Here is a 23,731-nt window from a genome sequence, read left to right as displayed (position 1 = left end):
ACCCCATAACCGTGTGGTGCCATTAAATATCTCCCAGTCGTGGCACAGCATCTGGAACAGCTTTACATTGTGGGCACGGGGGGCAGCCAGACCCCTCAGCTCAGCCCTGCCAGCCTGGGGGGACCTGCAGCATTTTGGCATTGGCCTGAAGGCAGCATATGGGGGTCCACAGCCCTGCCATGCTAAGGGTCTGGGCTGGCCAAGGCTGTGGCCATCTCCATCCTGCCCCAAGGCTGGCTGACAGGGGTGGCAGGCACACTGCCCTGTGGGGGGAACTGAGTGGTGCCACGCCCAGAACCAGCCCAGGGCTTTTGGGGATGGGGCAGATGGTGCTTAGGGAAGTGTAGGGTGTGTCTGGGGTCAGCACAGGTGTCCCAGACTGTGCCCTGGCTGGTGCCCAGGTCCTGACGCTTTCCAGGCCCCAGCCCAGCTCTGGCTCCATGTGGGGGGCAACGCTGTGGGTGCTGTGAGTCCTCTGCGGGGCACAGAGTGAAGAGTGGTCCCAGACTCAGCAGTGCCCCAGCTCCCTGCCAAATCCCTGGGCGTGGAGGCAGCAAACCTCCACCTCACAGGCTGCCCCAGTGAGAGCCTTCTCCTCCAGCCCCAGAGCACCTGGGGGGCAAGGAGGGGGTGCCAGTTCCTCAACGGGGGGCTCTGCCCAACACCCCGCTCTGGTCCTCAGCCCCTCGCAAACCCGTCTCCCCACACAGACCACACAGCTTACACGGGTTTACAAAGCACATTGGTTGAAGGGAACTGAACTCAGTGAAAAGATAAATCCAACCACGCGGCACATCTGAAAAAAATAAATTACTTTCAAAATACCATCATTTGCTGAGGCTGGGCTGGGTTTGCCTCCCCCGGATCCACCGCTGGCTGCAGCTCCAGACCCAGAGCTGTGGGCGCTGACTGCACCCTGAGCTATGAAAATACTCTGTTCTGCGTCCCAGGGCCTGGCACAGGGAGCCCTGGGGGGAGTGGGAAATGCAAACCCACCTCCTCATGCGGGCAGGGGCTTCTGCCCATCAGGGAGAACCCCTGTGCAGCGAGGGGGGACCCAGGAGGTAGAATAATCAGTGATGCTCATCATCTTGCTCCACAGCAGCCCCTTCCATCCCTTATTCAGTGATCTGCTGGGTCATGCCTCCCCTGCCTGCAGCTTCAAGTCACCAGGGGCAGGGTGCAGGAAGGGGCAGGGGGGCAGCAACAGAGTCAAGGCAGGTCCAGCAAAGTCTTCCGGACATCCCTGTGTTCCCCAAGCCCGGTGGAAGCCATCCTTCCAGCTCTGGGGGGCCTGGCTGGGTGCTGCAGCCCCTCTTAACCCCACCAAGCCCCCACAGCCCCACCAGGCTTGGCTACAACATGTTGTAGTAGGCCATCTCCTTCATGGCCTGCTCGGCCAGCGTGTGCTCGTCTGGGGGGTTGCCCACAGCCCCGTAGCCGTAAGAGTTCTCCTCCTCGAAGTCATCCATCTCCTGCTGGCCATCCAGCTCGGTGTGGTCAGCCCCAGCCAGCTCCATCATGGCATCTAGGAGTCAGCACAGGGACACGGTGATGGACCTGTGAGGAGGCCTGGGACCAGCAGCTCCCCCCTCCCTGGGTTTGGAGCCCAAAACTCCCCGGGAGCCACAGCCCTGCTGGATCTGGGTCACTGGCAGGGGTGACCCTTGGGTGAGATGACATGAACCTGCCGCAGCCAGCACGGCACAGCCCAGCTCCCAGGGCTGTGGGGCAGTCACGATGCCCAGCTCCCAGGGCTGTGGGGCAGTCACGATGCCCAGCTCCCAGGGCTGTGGGGCAGTCACGATGCCCAGCCCGCGCCGGGGACCCACCTTGGCTGTCCAGGCTGATGTCCATCACCCCGTGCTTGACCTTCATGTGCCGGCTGAGGTTGCCCTTCAGGTTGAACTTGCTGGAGCAGTAGGGACACTTGAAGGGCTTGCTGCCGGCGTGCAGGTGCATGTGCCCCAGCAGGTTGTACATGCGGTTGAAGGACTTGCCGCAGACCTGCCGGCAGTGTGCCCACGGTCAGCCCCCAGAGCTGGCGAAGGCTCTGCAGCGCAGACCTGGCCCCCAGGGTCCCCTGGGGCTCCCACCAAGAGTAACGGGGCTCCCTCCCTCCATCCCTCCTCCCGCTCTGCGTGGGGGGCTTGGGGACACAGTGTGGATGCTGCTGGGAGCTCCAGAGCATCCAGCACTGGTCAGACAGAGGCACTGGTTGTGATTTCAGCAGCAGCAATGCTCTCATCACAGCCTGCAGCAGATAAATCCACGCCCAAGTGAGCAGGGGAGGCATCGCAAAGCCGCTCCCGTGCCCGAGGGCTCACCCTGGCCAGATTCCTGGGGGCATAGCACAGCTGGAGCTGTGCTCCTGCATCCCCAGCTCCATCAGCCCCCCCATCCCGCTGGTACCTTGCACTTGAACGGCTTCACCGGTGAGTGCACGATCATGTGGGTCTTGAGCGTCTGCTTCTGCACGAAGGTCTTGAAGCAGATGTGGCACTGGTAGGGCCGGACGCTGGTGTGGATCAGCATGTGCCGCTTCATGTTGGCCTGGAGGGTGAACTCCCGCCCGCACACCTCGCACTTGAACTCCTTCACGCCCTGCCAGGGGTGGGAGAGCTGTGGGCCGGGGGGAGCTTGGGCAGACCCCCAGGCACTGGGGACACACGAGTGGAGAAGGGACCCCACGGGCAAGGGATGTGTTCCTTGAGAGCCCAGGGCACAGCACAGGGTGTATCTGAGAGCCCAGCAACATGCAGGTGGGGGCTGGACAGGCTCTGTAAGTGCAGCTGAGTGCCAGCTCTGCTCTGGGGCTCAGCCCAATTGCACCCCATTAACGAGCCCCTGGAAAAGGGTGAACACCCACACACAGCCTGCCCAGAGGGGCCATGACAGCTCCCGGACAGGACCCCCCAGGTTACCCTGCAGCAGGTCTAAAACTCCCTCCCTGAGGAAGGGAACCCCCGGAAAGGCAGGGGCTGGGTCCCAGGGACCCCCTCACTGCATGTCAGTGACCCCAGCTAATGCCAGCCACAGGTGCTACTGCTCACCTGCACCAGCCACCCCCTCACAAGACTGGGACACTCCTCTCTGCCAGCACCCACATCCTGAGCTGGCACATCTCCTCCGGGCACGATGAGGGCAGCACCCCAGAGGACCCTGAGCCCTACCTTGTGCGTGAGCGAATGCTGCTTGAGGTGGTGGATCTGGCTGAACTCCATCCCACACTCGGTGCAGACAAAGGGCCGGACGTTCTGGTGCTTCAGCATGTGGTTCTGCAGCTGGCTGCGGTAGTGGAAGGACTTGCTGCACTCCAGGCACTGGTAGAGCGTGGGGCCCTGGTGCGTGGCCAGGTGCCGCTTCAGCTGGGTGAGCGTGGAGAAGTCCAGCCCGCACTCCACGCACACGTGGCAGCGCCCGCTCTCGTGCTTCACCTCGTGCGCCTTCAGCTCGCTGGGGTAGGCGAAGCCGCGGCCGCAGAAGCGGCAGCTGTAGGGCTTGATGTCGGTGTGCAGCAGCATGTGCCGCTTCAGGTGGCTGGTCTGAGTGAAGGCTTTGCCGCACACCCCGCACTTGTGGGGCCGTGTGCCCTGGTGGGTCAGCAGGTGGGTCTGCAGGTGGCTGGGCTGCTTGAACAGCTTGTTGCAGTGTGGGCAGGAGTGGGGCTTGATGCCGTTGTGGCCCAGTATGTGGGTCACCAGGTTGTACTTGGAGGTGTAGGACTTCTCGCACATGCGGCACTGCCAGCGCTTCTGGCGGTCCCCCGCCTCCACCAGGTAGGAGTCATCGATCTGCACATTGATGTCCAGCCGGTCCAGCTGCGCCTTCCTGCTGTGCTCGCTAGTGCCTCCGGCCGCCTCCAGCTCCCCCGGCTCCTGCCAGCCACAGCCCTGCTCGCTCTTCACCTGCTCGGGGGATGCCGGTGCAGGGGCCTCTGCCTCACCCGGGGACGGGGCACCCGCCTCGAAGGTGCCCACGGTTTGCGGGGCCCCCGCGGTGCCGCTGGCCAGGTCACCGCCCCTGCGCCGGCGCTCGGTGCCCTCCAGCTCCCGATGCCGGCGCAGGTGCCGCAGGCGTCGGGGTTTCCTGCTGAAGGTGTCCAGGTCGATCATCTTCACGGCACCGCTCTGCACCGCCGGCTCCTGGCTGGGCTCTGCGGGCTGGGGCTCGTGGCCGTGCTGCCCCTCGCCCTCCTCGTCCCCAGGGACGGACACGCTGTACGGTGGCTCTGCCTCCGCCTCCGCCTTCTCACTCTTGACCTTGGGCATCAGCCTCACGGGTGGCCTCTTCCTCCTGCGGGCGTGCTTCTCCAGGGAGGAGTCTGCTTCCAGGGTGTCCTCGTCCTGCCCGTCCCCGAGCGCCTGCTCCTCACCCTCAGGCTCCCCAGGCTCCATGGTGGCATTGTCCAGCTGCTCCCCGGCCAGCCCCGGGAAGAAGCCGGTCGGGGTGACGGTGGCCCCAAGCAGCTCATTATCGGACACCAGGCCCAGGACCGCAGCCTGTGCCAGGGACAGCACCACCACCGCGTCCGTCTGCGTCCCGCACTCGCTGAACCGATTCATCATCTCCCGCCGCCGGCCTACGCTGTCATGGCTGAGGAGGGAGAGACACGGCCCTGAGCCCCCGGCAGCTCCCCACGGACACTGTGCCCTCACTCCCTTCCTCAGGGAAGCGCAGGCTGTCACGGGTGATGCCAGCGTGGGTCCCCAGCAGCACACACCCCAGGATGCGGAGCCAGAGTGGCCCCAGGGGTTTCCACTGCAGGGCTGGGAGGAGGAGGGAAGCTTGGATCCGTGCCCACTGTCAGCCTCTCTGGATGGGCTGTCAGTTCCTGGGGCGGGGGTTTGGCTGCCGGCACGCCCTCCAGCTGCTCGGAGGGACTCCAGGGAACAAGTGCTCGCACATTTTGGGAGCTGCTCACAGCTGAGCGTGCCTCTGAGCTCTGGCAGAAGCCGCAGCAGCAGCACAGGCCACAGGGAGCATGAGGGACAGGGCCCAGACCCTGCAGGCCACCTAGCAGTGGTCCCAGGCACGGGCAGAGGCTGTGCTGGCTCAGCCCTGGTGGCCGGCACACCCCCCCGGGGGTCCCAGCACACCCCCCGGGGTCCCAGCACACCCCCCGGGGTCCCAGCACACCCCCCCGGGGGTCCCAGCACACCCCCTGGGGGTCCCAGCACACCCCCCGGGGTCCCAGCACACCCCCCCGGGGGTCCCAGCACACCCCCCGGGGTCTCAGCACCCCTCAGCACCCCCCCGGGGTCCCAGCACACCCCCCCGGGGTCCCAGCACACCCCCCCGGGGGTCCCAGCACACCCCCTGGGGGTCTCAGCACACCCCCCGGGGGTCCCAGTACCCCTCAGCACCCCCCCGGGGTCCCAGCACACCCCCCGGGGTCCCAGCACCCCTCAGCACCCCCCCGGGGTCCCAGCACACCCCCCCGGGGTCCCAGCACACCTCCCCGGGGGTCCCAGCACCCCTCAGCACCCCCCAGCAGCCAGTGATGACAGGCAGGGATGTGCCTGGGAGCTGCCGCTTCCTCCTGCTGAAGGAGTGCTCTCCTAAATACAATTATTCCTGCAGCTACAACAAAGAGATCCTGCGGGGGAGGTAAATCAGGGATAAATTCTGAGCCAGATCCTGTCACAGTCCCAGGAGAACCTGCCCAGCGTGAGATCGTGGGATGAACCTCCACTTTGGAGAAGGGAAACCCCACAGTGCCTGGGCACCATCGCTGCGGCCAGGTGGGCTACGGGGCCGCTGGGGATGGCCAGGGACATTGGCCTCTCTGTGCTCCTGCCGACCCCAAAAGTGTCCCCTGGCACCAGCGCCCTGTACACCCAAACAGCAGCACAGCACAAGGAGTGGGATGGGGAAGAGGATGGAATGAGGGGGAAGGTCAAGAACCAGTTTGAGAAAAGACAGAGAAGGGGAGCAACACCAACCACGGGGGCTTGGCTGCCCGCAGACTTGTGGGGTACCGGGTCCCTCCCATCTGCTGGGCCACCTCGGGGCTGGCACTGGCCCTGGTGGCTCGGCCCAGGGTCAGATACAGCCGATGAGGGGACCTTGCCCGGGCTTGAGCTGCCAGGGGAAGGTCTCAGCCAGGCACCCCCGTCTGCCCGGGTACCCCTTCCCCTGCCCGGGTACCCCGGAGAGGCGGCGGGCAGCGCTCGGGAGGGACGGAACGGAGGGGACGGGCGGCTGTGGGCTGCAGGGAGAAGACGGAGAGGAAGAGGATGGGGGTGGGAGAAGGAGGAGAAGGAAGGGGATGAGGGGAGTGCGGAGGCAGCGAAACAAAGCAAGGAGTGGGGGAGGGCGGTGGCGGGAAGAGGAGGAGGGTTGGGAGGAAGAAGAGGGATCGGCCAGGGAGGCGGCTGCTGGCTGCCGAACAGCCCCGGGGCCGTACCCCGCCCGCTGGGACCCCCTTCCCGTGGGCTCCTTGGGGCCCCTGAGCTGCAGAGGAGGGGGGACACGGCAGAGGGGACCCAGCTGCTCTCCCCACGACCCCAGCACGGCAGAGGGGTCAGGGCCCCCCCCCGCATGGTGCTGGGTCTCTGCCCCCCAAAACAAGCGCCACGAGACAAGGCGACCGCTAGAACAAAGCACCCACATGTCCCCCAGGCCAGTCCCAGGGGGTCTTACAACCACCCCAAAACAGAGGCTTTTAGGGGAAAGTAAATGTGGATCCTGCTCTGGGCACTGGGAAAGGGGATGAGCTCCCCTCCTGAGCAGGAAAGCCAAAGCCTTGTGTGCACAAACCTCTCGGCACTTGTCTCCATCGCACACGCGAGCCCCGGGACACGCTGCAGAAGATTTGCTGCACAAGCAGCGCACGGGGAAGCAGGAACAGGGCAGGGGCGGCTGTTTCACTTCCCGCTCTCACTTCCCTGTTCACGCCTCGGGACTTGCCAAGGCAGCTGGAAACACCGTTTCCCAATACACCGGCAAGTGAGGTGGGGTCATGTATTTCACTCCCCCAGGAAACTGCCCAGAGCCCGGAATGCAGAGCAGTGCCAGCCCCCCTGCTCCGGGCCGCGGTGCTGCCGCAGGACGGTGCCCGGGCAGGAGAACACGGCACACACTCCTGTCCCAGCACTGCTCCCGGACCGACACAGGCACCTCCTCCAGCTCCTCCTCCTCCTCCTGCCCAGCCTGGACCTCCAGAGCCGCGGCTGCACCCGCAGCCTTTCACCCACCGCGCTCAGGGTCCCTCTCCAGTGCCGCTGCTGGGAACCAAACCCTCCTCCAGGCCTTAAGAACCTTTAGTTTTCAAGTCCGGCCCTTTGGGCCAGGCTCGGGTCCCTCCAGCTCATTTCCCGATGCAGACCCTCGCCTGCCCATCCTTCTCCCACTCGCCGGGGTCACGCAGACACTTGCCAATGTCCCCTCTGCCAGTGGCTTGTGCCGAGCTCCCCGGCCACTCATCCATCTCCCCCTGCCCAACAGCGCAGGACGGATGCACCCGGGGCCAGCGCTGGTGGCTGCTGTCCCTGAGCCTTTGGAGTTGTGAAATTTGGGGTTCTTTCATCATTTCTCCTCCCACTCCAAAGTTTAGTTTTGGTGCAATCTCTCCTCTCATCTTTCCCAACACAATTGGGGAGATCCAGGCTCTGCCCTGGCACATCCTGCAGACCCTGCCCTCCCTTGCCCTGGCTGCCCCTGCCAGAGCCTCCACCAGCTCCTCACTCACCACCTGGTCCCTTAAAGTAGCTTTTTTTCATGGCTTTCACTTCTTTGTGCTATTTTACTTCTATTTTCCTCTCTTGCTCCATGATTAGCCCCCCAAATACCCACTTCTCAGGCAGCAGCATCTGCACAACAGGTTCTCCACTCGCTGCACATTCCTTGCTGGATTCCAGATTTTCCAGCCACCAGGCTGAGCGCCGTGTGTGTGTGGACACGTTTCCCTTCCCTTTGCTGTTTTACCTCTCCTGGTTTCACCCACCTGCCCAATCCTTGTGCCACCCCACCCGGCCCCTCGGCCAGCGCCACCACTCTCGAGATAAGAGCCTGGTACGCCCTCGCTTCAGCAGCACGAAAACATTCAGCCCACAGAAGCCTCACCTTTGCACCCACAGGTTTGCCTGGAACACCTGAGACAAAAGGGTCGGAGCCATCCAAGCCACAGCCCCACGGGAGCAGCTCTGGCAGGGAGCACGGCCCCAGTGCCCACCAGGCATTGGTGACCACCAACCCTTGCCTGGCAGCTGGCTCCATTCCCAGCTCCCCTCGCCCCCCCAGAGGCAGCAGCACCCACCAACTCTCACCCAGCCATTCCTGCAGGGCAGGGACAGTGGTACCCAAAATCCAGATGGCTTGGGGGATTGATTTACTTCTCAGCCAAGCAGCAGTGACCCCCGGCAGGCACGCAGGAGCCCACCCTGCTGCCTCTGCTCTCACCTCAGCTCGCCAGGGCAGCCACGTGAGCAGGTGCCAGAGCTGGCACCAGCTGCAGCTGAAGTCACCTGATCCCCTGCACAGGTTCCCAGGCTGCCTGACAAGCCTGGTGCCAAGGGAAAGAGGACTTTTAGGACCTGCTCCTGCTATCCCCTCTGTGGGACCCCCATTACAGAGCTCTCTGCGGGACCCTTCCGCAGACCCTCTGCTCCCAGTGCTGGGGGCTCCTGGGAGGTTCCCTGGGGACAGATGTGGTGCTGCAGAACCTGGGGGAAAAGCTCCCAAGGACTGAGCCCCAGGACAAAGTGACACCCTGGGCAGGGGGGCTTCTCACCGGGGAAGGAGGTAGTAAAACTGTTCAAGACTTTTTACCAGAAAATGGCTGATAATGGATCTGATATTTGTGAGAAAACCTTTGATTTTATTTTCCTTTCTTTTTCAAAAGCAGCCTTCATTTAAATTTAATAAAGGGGAAAACAGGCTTTCATCTTGCCTGCAGATTTCATATAAAGCTGCTCAAACCCCCATTTCCAAACAGAAAAATGTTGTTTTCCTGAAAATCACAACTAAAATGATTCTTAAACCTGACCCAGCATGTCAGTCCTGCACCAGCCCAAGGATCTGGGAGCCACCTCGGCTGCACTGCCTGGCCCTGGTTCTGTGTTGGTGATGTGTGCTGACCCACGGAGTGGCTCCACACACCGTGGCAGAACCGAAACTGGCGCTTCTTGCCCCAGAACTGACCCTGATACAGAGGAACTGCTGTACAAATGAGCCAAAGCTCTGAGAAGTGGGCAGGAGCCGTGGGGGCCAGGTGCTGCTGCCACAGAAAACAAACATCTCTTTAAATGCAGGCCGTGTCTCCACACTAGATACTGTCAAACTACCTTTTTAATGGAAAACTTTTGTTTTAGGGAGAAGTTCTCCAGAAAAAAGAAACTTCCACTGTCAGTGGATCAGAGAGCGGCCGCCCCCTGCAATCTCCTGCCGGTGACAGACGTGACATCACGCGTGTCACTGAAGCGCTTCTGGGTGGAGGAAGAGAAGCCTCTGGGGACTTTGGCTTCACAAAACAAAGGACTCAGCCTGGGATCTGCAGAGGGATGTTGATAATGTTTTTAATAAGAGCAGGTGGAAAGCCAAGCTGGGGAAAGTGAGGCCCTGGGAAAGACAAGGGCTCATGGAGGAGAGGGGGTTATCAGAGCATATCAAACCCTCCCCTGCCTCTCCACGGGTACTTCTTCTGAGAATATTCCACAGAACTGGGACATTCTCACTCTGATCACTGTGTCCATCAATCAGTGGACCCAAATATTTACCCCTTTGAAAATGTATGGTTATTGGCAAACTCTGACTGGGAGGGAAAAAGGAAAGACTTTCAAATAATCAGTGGTTACCAGTGCTGCAGAACAAAAGTCTGCTGAGCACAGAGCTGCCTGGTTCCTCCATTATCTGCCAGGGATGTGGGACCCAGCAGTGGGAGCTGGGGTGAGCGGGTCAGGCTAAGGACAGCAGCCAGTGCTGCGGCCACTGACTGCAGCGGGACAGAGCTGCCATCCCAAATGTTCTTCCCAGCACACAGGCACCCGTGCTGAGCTGTGACATCCCACTCCTGCTTCCTGTTCTGCTGGAAATCCCCTTTTTCCTCCTTCTGACACTGAGGCTCTATCCCTCTGCTCTTCCACCCCTCCGTTCTCTCTCCTGCATCCCTCCAACCCTCCGTCCCTCACTTCTCTATCCCTCTGTTCCTCCATCCCTCGCTCCCCACCCCCAGTATCCTCAGCTCCTCCATCCCTCCAGTTGCTCCCTCATTCTTCCCGTTTCCCTGGCAACGCCCATCTCGCGCCGAGATCTGTCCCCTCTCTCCCTCTTATCTTTCTCCTCTCTCTTTCATCTCTCTCCTAATCTCCCTCTCCATTCTGAACCTCTGTCCTTTGCTTCCTTTCTCTCTCTCTCCCTTTTCATCTCCTCCAATGCCTTCTCTATCTCAGGGTTACAATTATTTGAATCTCACTTTAAAGAAATGATCTATTTAATTAACCACCAGGCCCTGGCCCCCCTCCCGGCCTCCTGCAGCCCACACGCCTGGCACGGGACCCCTGCCCACACCCCAAAGTGTCCCTTGGCCGAGGACAATGGGGTGACAATGGCCTGCCACCCCTTCTCCAGCACCTGACAGCCCTGACCTGCAGCCCCTCTGGACTTTTCCCAGAAAAGGTTGGACCAGGTGATCCCTGAGCTCCCTCCAAACCTGGGATTCCCTGACTCCAGGATCCTAACACAGCCAGCACAGAAGTCAGCAGCTCCTGTGCCATAGATCACCCTCAAATTCTGTGTTACAGCAAAGCAAGGGCAGACTAAAATTCATGCAGAAAAGGTGTTTCCTGAAATTCTGAGTCCTGATTGCATCCATTTGGGCACGGGGGTAGTGGGAAGATGGGAGGAAGTCAGTCTGCTCTGGGCTCTGGGGCCAGTGGAAGGAGCAGGGAGCCTGGCTCTGGCTCGGGGTCACTCCCACGGGACTCTGGAGTTGTGGCACAGCCAGGAGCCCAACAGAGCAGGCCCGTGGCCACCAGCGCTGTCCCTGCTCTGGGGAGGTCTCTTTAGGGAGCTTTGTCTGGGCTGAGCCAGAGCCAGAGCTAATGCTGGAGCCAGCATTCTGCTCTAACCAGGGGGTGAAAACCTGTGCTCTGTGAGCAGTCAGAGGTGCACCAAAACTGCACCAAAGCCTGGCCAAAGTTGTATCACAACTGCACCAAAACTGCATCAAAACCTGGCCAAAGTTGTATCACAACTGCACCAAAACTGCACCCAAACCTGGCCAAANACTGCACCCAAACCTGGCCAAAGTTGTATCACAACTGCACCAAAACTGCACCCAAACCTGGCCAAAATTGCATCACAACTGCACCAAAACTGCACCCAAACCTGGCCAAAGTTGTATCACAACTGCACCAAAACTGCACCCAAACCTGGCCAAAGTTGTATCACAACTGCACCAAAACTGCACCAAAGCCTGGCCAAAGTTGTATCACAACTGCACCAAAGTCCCACTGAAGCTGCACGGAAGCCACCAATGGTTGATGCTCGGAGTGGAGCCCAGGCAGGGAGCGTTTTGGGGATTCTTTTTTGGCCCCACTTGCCTTCCCAAGGAGCTCGTGTTGCTGTGCCACAGGGCTCAGCATCTCCTCCCTGCCAGAGCAAACTGATCACGCTTCCAGCTCCTCTGCCCTCACAGCCCTGCCCAGAGCGCGGCACCAGGGCCCAGGGAGCGGTGACAGCCAGCCCAGCTCCGCTGGCAGCAGGAGCAGTGACGCTGGGCCCAGCCTCACCTGCAGAGCCGGGGTTCCCTCAGAATCACCGTGGCCTTGTGGCAGTGTGTGCCACCCTTCCTGTCCTTCCTCTGGGGACGGGACCGAACGCTGCCCCTCGAGTCTGACCGTGTCCAGTGTACGCCCTGCACACCTGGCCCTGCTCTGTCCTGGCACATCCCCCGTGTCCTCGGGGGCTCCCTGTGCCAGCCCCCCTTTCCCTTGGAGCGAACACCATTCCCACCCCGTGCAGACAGGTACGGGCTGCAGCGCACAAACCCCGGACCTGCCTTTGGAGGTTATGGTCACGTCAGCCCTGCAAATGCTGCTGCTCCTGAGGCAGGAAGAGCCTTTCAGTCGGGTAAGTGCAGTGGGGTGAGCTGAGGGAGAGGGGCTGCTGCTGCCTGGACCCCCTCTGGCAGCTCCCCCACCCCGAGCCCCGGAGCTCCAGGGCTTTGCCAGCGGGGCTGGGACCGCGGCAAACGCGGCTCTGCCGGGAGCAGGGAGGGCCCCCAGCCCTGCCGCTGTCCCAGCCTGCCTTCAAAGGCTGCACACAGAACCCTCGCTCTGCCTTGGAAAACAATTTTTGCTTTTAAATGAAATAAACAGGGAAAGAAAAGACTTTCAAGTTCCTCCTTGCTGTAACGGCTTTTTCCCGGCACAGTCCCTTTCCTCTCCGAAAATAGCGGAGCTATTCAAAAGAGATGCGAGAAGAAAAAAAGGAACTGAATAGAGGAAAAGGGAAAGAAAAAAATGGAGCCCCAAGGGGGTGGAGAAAAACAGAATGAAAAGACAGCAAAAGTAAAGAAAAGGGATGAAAAATAAAGGAGGGGGAAGAGAGAGACAGACAGAGGAGCTTTGAAAAGAAAGAATGCTGCCAGCCTGAATACAGGGAGCAGGAAAAAAGGGCCCTGAAAAGAAAGAGCCGGCTGGAATGACCTCTCATTCAGGGCTGTGCCAATCACTGCCGCGATGGAAATCCTTTCTTCTTCCCTGCATTCTCTCTCTTTCCAGCGGGGGCAGAGGGAAGAGGAAGAAAGGGGAGCTAATTCTCAGCATAGCAGAAAATAAATCTGGTCTTTGCGAAGACCCTGAAAGGCGCTGAGGCGCTGACAAACCCGTTCCCAGCACTCACACACACAGATGGGGACAGAAAGGGAATGGGACTCGGCAGCGCTGGGCCGGACCTTCACCACCTCACTATTCCTCAGGAAAATGGAGGAGCAAACACCCCGAGAAAACAAACCCCTAGGAACAAGTGTGAATTCGGGTCAAGCCCCAAACCCTGAAGGGAAGGAGCTGGGATGGTTGTGGCAGAGGCAAACCCAGCCCGATGCTGTGCTAGGTCCTGCAGGGGACAAAGGGTGGGTGCAGCCCCTTTTGCCCTGCAAGTCCCAAACCTGCCAGGACCCACCCCTGCCTGCAAAGACCCCACGGGGCTTTCACCCCGCTCTGTGAGGCCCAGCACTGCCCCGGTTCATTCAGCATCTTCAGCAGTGGCAGGGGTTAGCAGACCCTCGCGTGTGGAGATGGATCAAGGTGCCCAACGAGCCCAAAATGAACCAAGGAGCAGGGGGAGAGCAGTGCTGGGATGTGGGACAAAGGGAGGTGACACCCAGGGGGAGGAGAACGCTGGACATGGAGCCCACCAGGACAGCATGTGCTCTGGGACAGAGGCACCCTGGTGTCCTGCAGAGATGTGGGTGTGATGCCATCCCACCCCAAAGCAGCCCGGGGCTGAGGGTGAGAGGAATGAGCCCATGTGGCATCACTCCTGCTGGGCACAGCTCCTGCTCAGCATCCCCAGGCCGGGGTTAATCATAAACTGCTGGGACTTCGGGGCAGAGCCATAAATGTGGCCAGAGGTCTGAGGAGACAGCACACAGGCAGGAGGAGTTCAGGAATCCTGGTGTGTGTGACCCAGCTGGCTATAAAAGGGGAAAACCAACCCAAAATGGTACAAATGGGAGATGTCTGTCACCCCAAAGGGAACAGACTGCCTGGTGGGATGTGGAAAAGCTGCTCAGGTGCAAGGGAAGGTCCCCACAGTGGGAAGGGTCTCACTTTAGGGTGTTACTTTCAAGAGCATTGCTGCCCTTACGCTTGGCAATAATTTTGGTCCAGTTTTGATATTCCTATGTGTGGAGCCCGTCCATTCTGCAGGACGGTGGCTCCTGGGCCCGCTGTCCCTGTGTCCCCAGGCTCTGTCCTGTGCAAGGACAGACAAACGGAAATGCAGGCCTGGCCCAGATCCATTCGTGGCACCAGCAATGTCCCACCAGAGGAAACGGCAGTGAGGAAGGGGAATACCCTGAGCACATGGGATTCTGCTGACAGGTTCAGTCTCCCCACGTGCTGAGTATGGGAAGCACCCCCTGAGCCCTGCACCCCTCACACCGGCCCTGGGGCACACAGGGAAGCTCAGCAAATCCCAGCACATCCCAGCCCAGCACATCCCAGCACAGCCCAGCACATCCCAGCACAGCCCAGCACATCCCAGCACAGCCCAGCACATCCCAGCACATCCCAGCACAGCCCAGCACATCCCAGCACAGCCCAGCACATCCCAGCACATCCCAGCACAGCCCAGCCCAGCCCAACACATCCCAGCACAGCCCAGCACATCCCAGCACATCCCAGCCCAGCACAACCCAGCACATCCCAGCACATCCCAGCCCAGCACATCCCAGCACATCCCAGCACATCCCAGCACATCCCAGCCCAGCACAACCCAGCACATCCCAGCACATCCCAGCCCAGCCCAGCACATCTCCCCACTGCTCCCCACTGCTCTCCTGCAGCTCACCCCAGGCAGGAGGGAAGGGGGTCCCTGAGCCCGGCGGGGCTGGGGGCTGCTGCTCCCCAGGGGGATGTTGTGCCCCCACAGCCAGGCATTGCTGAGCTCTGCCACGATCTCTGCAGCTGCTGGCCCTGCTGCAGGGCTGGGTAATCAGTTAATCATAGCTGAGGGGTTCTAATTTGAACGTGATAATTAATACTCAACTGGATAATGTTCCACGTGTGTGTCTGCCAGTTGGGGAGCCCTCCCAGCTCCGGAGGGCTGCTGTGCTGGGCCGGGGGCTGCAGGGCAGGGGACACTTCAGGCTGTGTCTGCTCTGCCAGCTCCAGATTCTGAGGCTGTTCTGCCTTGGAGAAACTGCCCCCACATTCCACAGCCCCCGGGACACCCCTGAGCACAGCACCAGCCACGGTGCTTTGCCTCAGGGATGGGGAAGGTCCCAGTCAGCGAGGCACAGCTGAACCAGCATGGGGGACACCGGCCTCCAGCCCTGTGGCTCAGGAGTCACCTCTGGATGAGGTGGATTCAAGGAGCCGGCTGCAGAACCCAGCCCACACGGCCCAAACACGGCGAGTGCCATTTCTCAGACCCTGGCTGAATGAAGGGGACAGAATCGGAGCTTTCCACCATGGGCAGGAACTGGGGAGCACTGAGCCCCCTTCCACACACTGCACCAGGCCACCTGGGAATGTCCCACTCCCAGTTTCCCAACAACCAGGCTCTTTGACGTGTCACACCATTACGGGAACAAACCCAACTGCACAGCTGCCAACACCACTTCTTCTTTCAGATCCCCAAGGTGGGAAACGTCTCGGATCCTTTTCTGCACAGCTGAGCAAGGCAGGCACGAGTGTTTGGGAGGCTGGGTTGGACAGATGGAGCAGGAGGCACTGGACAAAGGTCCCTGCTGGTGGCAGTTCATGAGTTCCCAGCTCAGGACTGACCCAAGCCAGGTGTGGAAGACACATATCCCCTTATGGCCCAAAGCCAGCTGTGCCTGCTGCCCCCACAGCACCTCCCTGTCTGTGTGGCCAATGTCTTTGAGATCCACAGCAGCAGAGGACTTGGCTGCTTTTCCTGGGGGGAAGGCAGAGGTGTCTGCTCTGGGGATGCTGTGCTGGCTGCACGCTGCTGCCAGCTCACAGGGCCAGGGTGAAACGCAATTCCCGCTTATTGCACGTGTGCTTTTGTGTGTCATCATGCTGTGAAAGCTCCTGCAGAGCTCCTGACTCTGCACAGAGGCCAGGATTTTATACAAAAATACACATATTTATCTCTTGAAAAGGAGCTGAAAGAACGGGGTCTGGCACTGCTGTCCAGAGTGTGTGAGTGGTTGGACAGATGACACAGACACAACTCAGCACACCGGGAACTCACTGGAGCAATGCTGTGGCTGTCCCACTGCTGAAAACAGCCAGTGCTGGATGAACCTGGCCTGGGAGCTGCTGTGGGCTCTGGGGGATGGATCACCTGCCTGGCATAAAGTGCTTGCAGGGGGCTTCTTGGGTGGGACAGGGAGATGCATTGGGCAAATCCCGCCGGTGAGTGGTGGGGTGGGGATATTTGCACCATTTACTCATCCTAATTAATATTTCCCAAGGTCTCAGTGAGGCTGGGCTGTCTCTGTCTTAGTTCTGGCAGCTCTGGCTCACCCTGGGGTCTGTACCACTTGCCCATTCTCATCCCAATCTTCACAACCCCTGCACTTCACGCCCTTCCTTCTCACAGCCAGAAAGTCCCATAAACACACACAATATTCAGCTGTTGAAATAATTTCCTTCTGTGTGTCCCTTGTTGATAATCACAAAACCAAACCAAAGCACTGGAGCCCCCATAAATCAGGGCTAGCTCTCGGCAGGCGAGCTCAGCGATGGCCCAGCCGGGCTCTGCAGGTGGGGATGGATGTGAAGGGATTCAGCAGAGATTCAGAGCTCTGGTGGAGGAAACTCAGCCAGATCTGCCTATGCTGCTGCCTCTGGGAAGCATTTTTTCTCCAGAGGGCACTCCTGGCCCCGAGGTCAGAGCTCCTCTGAGGGGCATTAGCTCCCAGTGAGCTGGGGCTGGAATCATGGAATCACTAGGGCTGAAAAACCCTCTGAGATCACAGAGCCCAACCGTTCCCCAGCACTGCCAAGGCCACCAGTAAAACATGTCCCCAGGTGCCACGTCCACACAGCATTTCAGCACTTCCAGGGCTGGTGACTTTGTGCACAGCAAGCACAGAATGGTCACAGCAAGGACAAACTGGTGGCCCTGGAGCAGAGCCGAGGGCAGAGCCAGGAGGGCAGGTCAGGCTGTGCCTGGCAAGGACGACTCTCAGCCAGCTCCATAAACAAACAAAGAATTGACTGGCATGGAGCAGGGAGGTGTTTGATTTGGGAGTTTAAGATGCCTACATTTTGGATGGCAGAGGGGTCAGGATTCAGAGTAGAAAGTCCTTTGTGAGGAAAGAGACCCTCACAATCCCTGTGAAGGGAAGCAGCTCCTTAGAACATCCATCCTAACCACAAAAACAATTCTTCCCATCAGCAGCCACCAGCCAGGCTGGTCCTGGGCATCCCTGATCCACCTAGCCAGTACTGGATGTCCCTGATCCTCCCGGCCAGTGCAGGATGTCCCTGATCCTCCCCATCTCTTGGGGAGGTTGGGATGAGCGGGCCAGGCTGCCCTGAGCTTCTGTGTTCTCAAAGGTCCTGTCAAACCAAAATGATTCCATGGTTCCCTCAAGAGCAGCCCATCGTGGGCTGGACAAAGAGCTCCTCAAGGGAAACCTCACAGCTCTGCTCTCCAGGTTGCTCATGGATTCCCAGTCCTGAGCCCAGGGGAGCTGGCAACTGCCCAGCCCCCAGATTAACCCTCGAGCCAGGGGCTGGTGCTGTGGGACACGGGCAGGGATGGTGGGTGTGGGAACAGGCTGGAGGTGAGAGAAGGGAAAAGTGGCCAGGGAGCACACTGGGATTAAAACTTGAAAGCAAAGGAACAGGAGAAACAGAGCTGGTTAAACCGGGGTAACATGGTGAGGGACAGGGCGCCAGGAGAGAGGCAGAGAGGGGACAATGGCCTGACACCACAGAGAATGGGCATGAGACAATGCTGCTGCTGAGAAACAGGAAGGGTAAATTTAGAGGCAGTGGTGAGTACTCTTCCTCTGGAAGCTCTGCCTGTCCTTCCTCCCCCTCTTCTCCAGGTCACCCCCAGCACGGGCAGGACACGGGCTCCAGCCTGGCGTGGCTCTGATGGCCGGGGTCAGTCCCAGCTGGGCACTGAAGGCTCCCTGCAGAGCACGAGCAGCCCCTCACCGTCCCGTCCTGCCGCCGTCCACCCGCAGTCCCCGGGAAATTCCCGTTCCCCAGCCCAGCACTCGGGGTGTTCACTGCCCAGGCACGAGCGTGGGTCCCCGTGGACGAGAAGTGGAGGTAAAACAATGAGCACGTGCTGCTTCCTCCTCCCTGCCCGCTCCTCGCGAACGGACGCGCTGCGGCACTGCCACACCGGCCCGGCCGGCTCTGCTCCGCCAAGCCCTGCCTGCCTCTGGCTGCAGAGGAGAAGGCTGCAGGAACACCAAAGGGCTCCTTCCAGCACCTAAAGGGGCTCCAAGAGAGCTGGAGAGGGACTTTGGACAAGGACCTGGAGTGCCAGGAAGAATGGCACCAGACTGACAGAGAGATGGAATTGTCACAGGTTGCCCAGAGAAGCTGTGGCTGCCCCATCCCTGGAAGAGTTCAAGGTCCAGGTGGATGGGGCTTGGAATAACCTGGTGTTGAATCTTCAGGGCCACAAGATGTACCTTGTCCACCAGACCTCTCTATCTCTCACAGCCAAGGCGTTCCCAAGCATCCCATTATCCCTGAGTCATCCCTGGAGCCAATCTGGACAAGATTCAAGTGAACTGTCTGCAAGTTTGTCCTTGCACAGCACCCAGACACTGGCCACTTTAACTAAAAACTGTGACACTTGGCAGGGAACATTGTCCAAACACTCTGAGGACCAGGAGGTGACAGCACAGGGACACTGCGGAGCCGCCCACAGGTGCTGACACATTGTTCCTGTTGTTTTTCATTAGAAATACTCCCCTGTCACTCAAATGACAGATGGACAGCTGCAAGGAAAGGCCAGCAAAAGCCAAAAACATGTTTGTCCCCTTTAATTTAAAGTTTGGGAAGGAAAGTTCATCATTGCTTGCTCCCTTAGGGGGGAGAGCCCTGTTCCTCTGTTGGAGGTGAAGCAGGCGAGCAGAGCAGGCCCCCAGTGTCCAAACACAGACCCCCAAACACAGACCTTCCTCCCCAGCTCAGCAGGAGCACCTCCTTCCCGACTGACTGACACATTTCACTTGGTTTTGGGCAGAAACTGGGGCTGAGGGAAAGCCCTGCTGGGCACGGGCTGCGCCAGCTCTTCTCCCACGCCCGACCCGCAGCCACTCGCCAGGGTGAGGGAGAAGGAGGAGGAGAGTGTGCACAGGGCTGAGGAGAAAATGTGGGACACAGGAACAAAGGGAAAACGCTTGTCGCTGATCATGGTCTCTGTCCCCAGGGTCAAGCCCTTCGGGAAGAGCTCGGCTGGGGGGACCGTGACTCATCCTGAAGACTCTAGCCACAGGCAGCACAAAGGATGGGACGGGGCACTGCTGGCACATCACATCCCGGGCATCCTGCAGCATTCTTCCAGCCCCACCACACCACCTCCATGGCACATGTGCCCTGAACAGGTATTTGGGGCATTCCAGGAGCTGGCACCTGAGCCCAGACAGGAGGACTCTGAGCCAGGGATGTGATGGGGCTTGGGAAACCAAATCTGGGAGTGGGTGGCAGAGGGGAACAAGGCCAGCAGGAAGCCCCTTGACACCAGGCCACCTCTCATCCCCACACTGGCTCTGGCCTGGCAGACCCCAGGGACATGCCCAGAGCCTGGGCTCAAGCAGAGGCTGAGCTGGAGCTGACTTCCCCACAAGGAATGACTGTAAAATAAAGGAGTGCAGTCTCTCTCATGGGTTGTGATGCTGGCATGTTCCTGGAGGTACAAACCCACTGCTCTGTAGATTCCTCGGTACTTTCAGCTGCAGAGCAAAGCGGGACAGTGCCTATGCTCCTCCCTCTCCACACCGGGATTCCCAAACTAGGTGATAAATGAAAATGGCCCAATAAAACCACCCGAAACAAACACCTTCTCAAGGATTAAACCAAGCCCAAAATGCCAGCATGATGAGCTGTGACCCACGGTCCACTCCCACCGCTGCAGGGACCCACGTCTGACCCTACAGGTCACCCCCCAGTTTCCCAGGGTGGGAATGTGTCCTGGGGTGCAGCAGAGCTTCAGCTCCTATTTCCCGTTTTGGAGGGATACGGTGTGACCCATAAAGAGGGCACTGATGCAAAGCTGCTTGCAGGAGAGGAGCTGGGCCCAGGCGAGGGGGACGTGGCTGTCCCAGGCTGCTTCTGCAGTGAGGATATTGTCACCCAGGGTGGGAGCAGGGCATGGTCACAGCCCAGCCAGCGCTGCCCCAGCTGCTGCTCCACATGGCTCCAGACCAGGGCAGGTCAGGCTCTGGGCTGCCCCTATTCCCCCTGCTCACCCTCCTCTTCCTACACGGTTGCTCACAAGAAAAATCCTGATGCCTAAGTAATTAATTATGACTAATTTATCCATTGCACCCTGTTATGACCAGAGCTCCGGAGGGCTTTCACACAGCTCCCCTCGGTGCCTTGCTTGGGCGCAGAGCTCACAGGCCCCCCAGCCTTTGCGGAGCCGCCACGGAGCACCGGGAGGTCCCACACCGGGACATCCCGGGGTGTCCCGGGACCGAAGGCGAAGCGGGACCTGCCTGGTGTGGGGAGTAACCCCCCACTCCCCGCTGCCCCGCTTCACTCCCCGGAGCACCGTGCTGCTGCGGACATGGGGGACCCCACCCGGGACCCCTCCCGCTGGCCGGCCGCAAACACCAGGAAACTCCCTAAACTTGGGGCACGGCGCGGGGAGCGGGCCCGCGGTGCCGCCCGACCCCCGGTCCCCCGAGCATCCCCCCACGCTCCATGCCTCCGGGGGTCCCTCCCTGCGCCGCTCCCCCCTCCCGCAACAGGTCACGGCCCCCGCCCCGCGCCCTCCCCGCAACTTTCCCGGCCGAGAAAGTTTGCGTGCGGCCACGGGAAAGTTCTCGGGGGGATTTCAGGGGAGGGGCGGCCCCACGCACAGAGCCGGGACCCCCGTCCTCCCCGCTCCTCCCGGTCCCTCCCGCCGCCATCGCTCCCGTCTCTGTGGCGCGGGGCAGGCAGGCGGCGACATGCCGGTGTCCCCGCTGTTGTACCCCCGCTGGAAGCGGAGGGGGTGGGTGGGCTTTAGGGGCGCGGGGGGGTCCGGTGAGGACTCACCGGCGGCTCCACGGGGCGGCGGCGGCGGCGGCTCCGGGCCCGGCGCTGGGTGCGCAGGAAGGAAGAAGGAGGGAATGAGGCAGGACTGACGTGAAGGGATGCAAAGCAGCTCCTCCTAACTCGCCCGCCCTTCATCTTCCTCCCCCTCCTCAACTTGCCCGACCACGGCGAACCGCCCCCCCCGGTTCAGCAGCATCTTGCACCGGAGCCGGGGCCGCCCTCGGTACCAGTTTGGGGGGGTCAAAGGTGGGGGGAATGGGGGTGGGAGTGGTCGATGAGAGCCCTATGCCCACACTGTCCCTGCATTATGTCCCCTCCAGAAGCACAGGGGTCATTTTCTACCTCACCCTTCATTTTGGGGGGTTGTGACCCCATAGAATGATGCCGAGGGGGGGTGACCTTCCCAAGAGACCCATATCCAGCTGGGCCTTGGTCTCCCCCGCTATGGGGGTGGGAAAGGATACGTGCACCCCAAAAAGCTTGTGGGGATTGATGGCAAGGACTCCTCTTTTCCCCAAAAACGGGATGAGAGGAATTAGGGATGTTACAGGAATTGGAGGGGTTTGGGGGGGATGCTGTTCACCCGACACAAAGAGGTGGAGGGAAAGGCCACGGCGTGCAGGGGTGGGGTGGGAGGAGGTGGCCAAAGGAGGGGAGTGAGATGGGATGCGCTATAGGAAGGGGAGACGGTGATCCAGAAGTTGGAGGGTTTAAGAAAGGGGGTGCTGCTGGCTCCCCCAAGAAGGGAGAGGGAGAGGTCGAGCTGTGGAGATGTGGCAGCAGGAGACAGCTGGTTCCCAAAGGGAGGGATGGGGATGGGATGTGGCATGGGAAGGAGAGTGGGTGCCAACAGCCAGGGATCTGCGGGCTGCAGGCTTTGGCTTCCACCGTGAGGAGGAGGAGGAGGATGACGAGGAGGAGGATGAGGAAGAGGAGGATGTAGAGGAGGAGGAAGAGGAGGACGTAGAGGAGGAGGAAGAGGAGGAGGGTCTCCTCCCCATAGAAGAAGCAGCATGCGGAGGAGGCAGCCGTGATTCGACTGGTGTGTCGGGAGATTCTCATCTCCATGGAAGCAGGTGGCGCCGGCCGGACTAATCGCAGTAGAGTTTGTCTCCACACGCAGCCCTTTGTCTGGGCTCACTTCTGCTTTTCTGGTTTTTTTTGTGTGTTCTTGGTGAAAACTGAGCTCCCTGCTCTGTCCCCACTGCCACTGCCGGTGCTCACATCCCCCCCGCCTGTCTGGGGCCGCCCGGCATCCCGTCACGTCCCCGCCGCTGCCCGCCGGCCCAGCCTGGAGCCCTCTGGAGCCCGGACGCGGCCGGTGTCACCGGTCCCTAAACTGCCGCTTCCCTCCCGCACTCGCAGCCCGGCCTCGCCCCGCACGTGGCCTGGAAATGGCCCTGCCTGCACAAAGATTTGCCAATAGTGACGGGGAGAGACGAGGCGCAGGGAGATTCGCTCCTTTGAATTCCCGGGGGTGCCCCAGCCGGGGCCGTGCCTGGAGCTGCCGCACAGCGGGGCACGGAGCGGGACACGGAGCGGGACACGGGACCCAGCGGGATCCAGAGCGGGACACGGAGCGGGACACGGGACCCAGCGGGATCCGGAGCGGGACACGGGACCCAGCGGGATCCAGAGCGGGGCACGGGATCCAGCGGGATCCAGAGCGGGGCACGGAGCGGGACACGGGACCCAGCGGGACCCGGAGCGGGGCACGGAGCGGGACACCGGGCAGGACTCGGGGCGGCTCACGGAGCGGGGAACAGGGCGCGACACAGAGTGGGGCGCACCGTGCGACACGGAGCGGGAACCAGAGCGAGACCCGGAGCGGGAACCAGAGCGGGAACCAGAGCGGGAACCGGAGCGGGAACCGGAGCGGGAACCGGAGCGGGAACCGGAGCGGGATCGGAGCGGGACCCGGAGCGGGAACCAGAGCGGGACCCGGAGCGGGAACCGGAGCGGGAACCAGAGCGGGAACCGGAGCGGGATCGGAGCGGGACCCGGAGCGGGACCCGGAGCGGGACCCGGAGCGGGATCGGAGCGGGACCCGGAGCGGGACCCGGAGCGGGACCGGAGCGGGACCCGGAGCGGGACCCGGAGCGGGACCCGGAGCGGGATCGGAGCGGGACCCGGAGCGGGACCCGGAGCGGGACCGGAGCGGGAACCGGAGCGGGACCGGGCCAGCCCCGGCCCCTCCGGCTGTCAGGGAGCAGCTGCCCGTGCGCTTCAGCCAATCAGAAGGCGGATTCAGAAGGATGCGGCCAGCTCAGCCAATGAGAACACGGATTCAGGAGGATGCTGGCCCAGCCAATCAGAACTGTTGCCTCAGCCAATGAGAACCCGGATTCAGGAGGATGCTGCCTCAGCCAATCAGAGCGCGGAGGCCCGAGGCTGCAGCCGCATCAGCCAATCAGGACGCGCGGTGTCCTGATCCCGGTCACTCCGTGGTTTGTCCCTTTCCCGCTGCCCGTTCCTCCCAGCCCACCGAGGCGCACACTGACCCTTCTCTCCCTGCCCTCGATGTCCCCCGCCGTGCCCGGCGGTCCCGCCGGCCCCGAGGAACCGTGTCCGTGTCCCCCGGGCAAGGGCCCGTGGCTGCCCCCCGGTGCCACGCGGGATTTCCCCGCCTCTTGCTGACACTCCCCAGCGCAGGGCGTTATTGCGGGCCCTGGCGGGTGTGTGCTGGGGGGGAGCGGGACCGGGCGGTGGCCGGTGAGCTCTGACCCCGCCGGTGCCCACGCGCACGCCCCCTCCGTCCAGACAGAGTCGCTGTCCCTTTAAAAGAGGGCGTGGCCTAACGCATAGCCCCGCCCCTGCCGGTCCTGGCGGGGCTGGTGCGCCCCCTGGCGGCGCGC

At 61.2% G+C, this 23,731-nt stretch overlaps 1 protein-coding gene across 4 annotated transcripts; it reads right to left on the bottom strand.

Annotated features, from left to right (window-relative positions):
- Positions 1-725: 725 nt before the first annotated feature.
- On the bottom strand, positions 726-23,651 carry ZNF710 (zinc finger protein 710). 4 transcript variants are annotated; one of them, XM_015638788.2, is made up of 5 exons: positions 23,378-23,651; positions 3,174-4,596; positions 2,413-2,604; positions 1,833-2,007; positions 726-1,528 (listed from the first exon to the last, which is right to left on the bottom strand). In XM_015638788.2, the coding sequence occupies exons 2-5, from the start codon at positions 4,566-4,568 to the stop codon at positions 1,356-1,358; spliced, it is 1,935 nt and encodes a 644-aa protein (XP_015494274.1). In that variant the 5' UTR covers positions 4,569-4,596; positions 23,378-23,651; the 3' UTR covers positions 726-1,355. The 4 variants fall into 4 exon arrangements, with proteins under 4 accessions (XP_015494274.1, XP_015494273.1, XP_015494270.1 ...); XM_015638787.2 differs by lacking the exon at positions 23,378-23,651 and adding an exon at positions 20,877-20,995; XM_015638784.3 differs by lacking the exon at positions 23,378-23,651 and adding an exon at positions 6,763-10,135.
- Between the last annotated feature and the right edge of the window lie 80 nt (positions 23,652-23,731).

Source organism: Parus major, chromosome 10 (assembly GCF_001522545.3).
Source record: "Parus major isolate Abel chromosome 10, Parus_major1.1, whole genome shotgun sequence".
Lineage (NCBI taxonomy): Eukaryota > Metazoa > Chordata > Aves > Passeriformes > Paridae > Parus > Parus major.
This window is presented reverse-complemented; position numbering and strand designations above follow the sequence as displayed.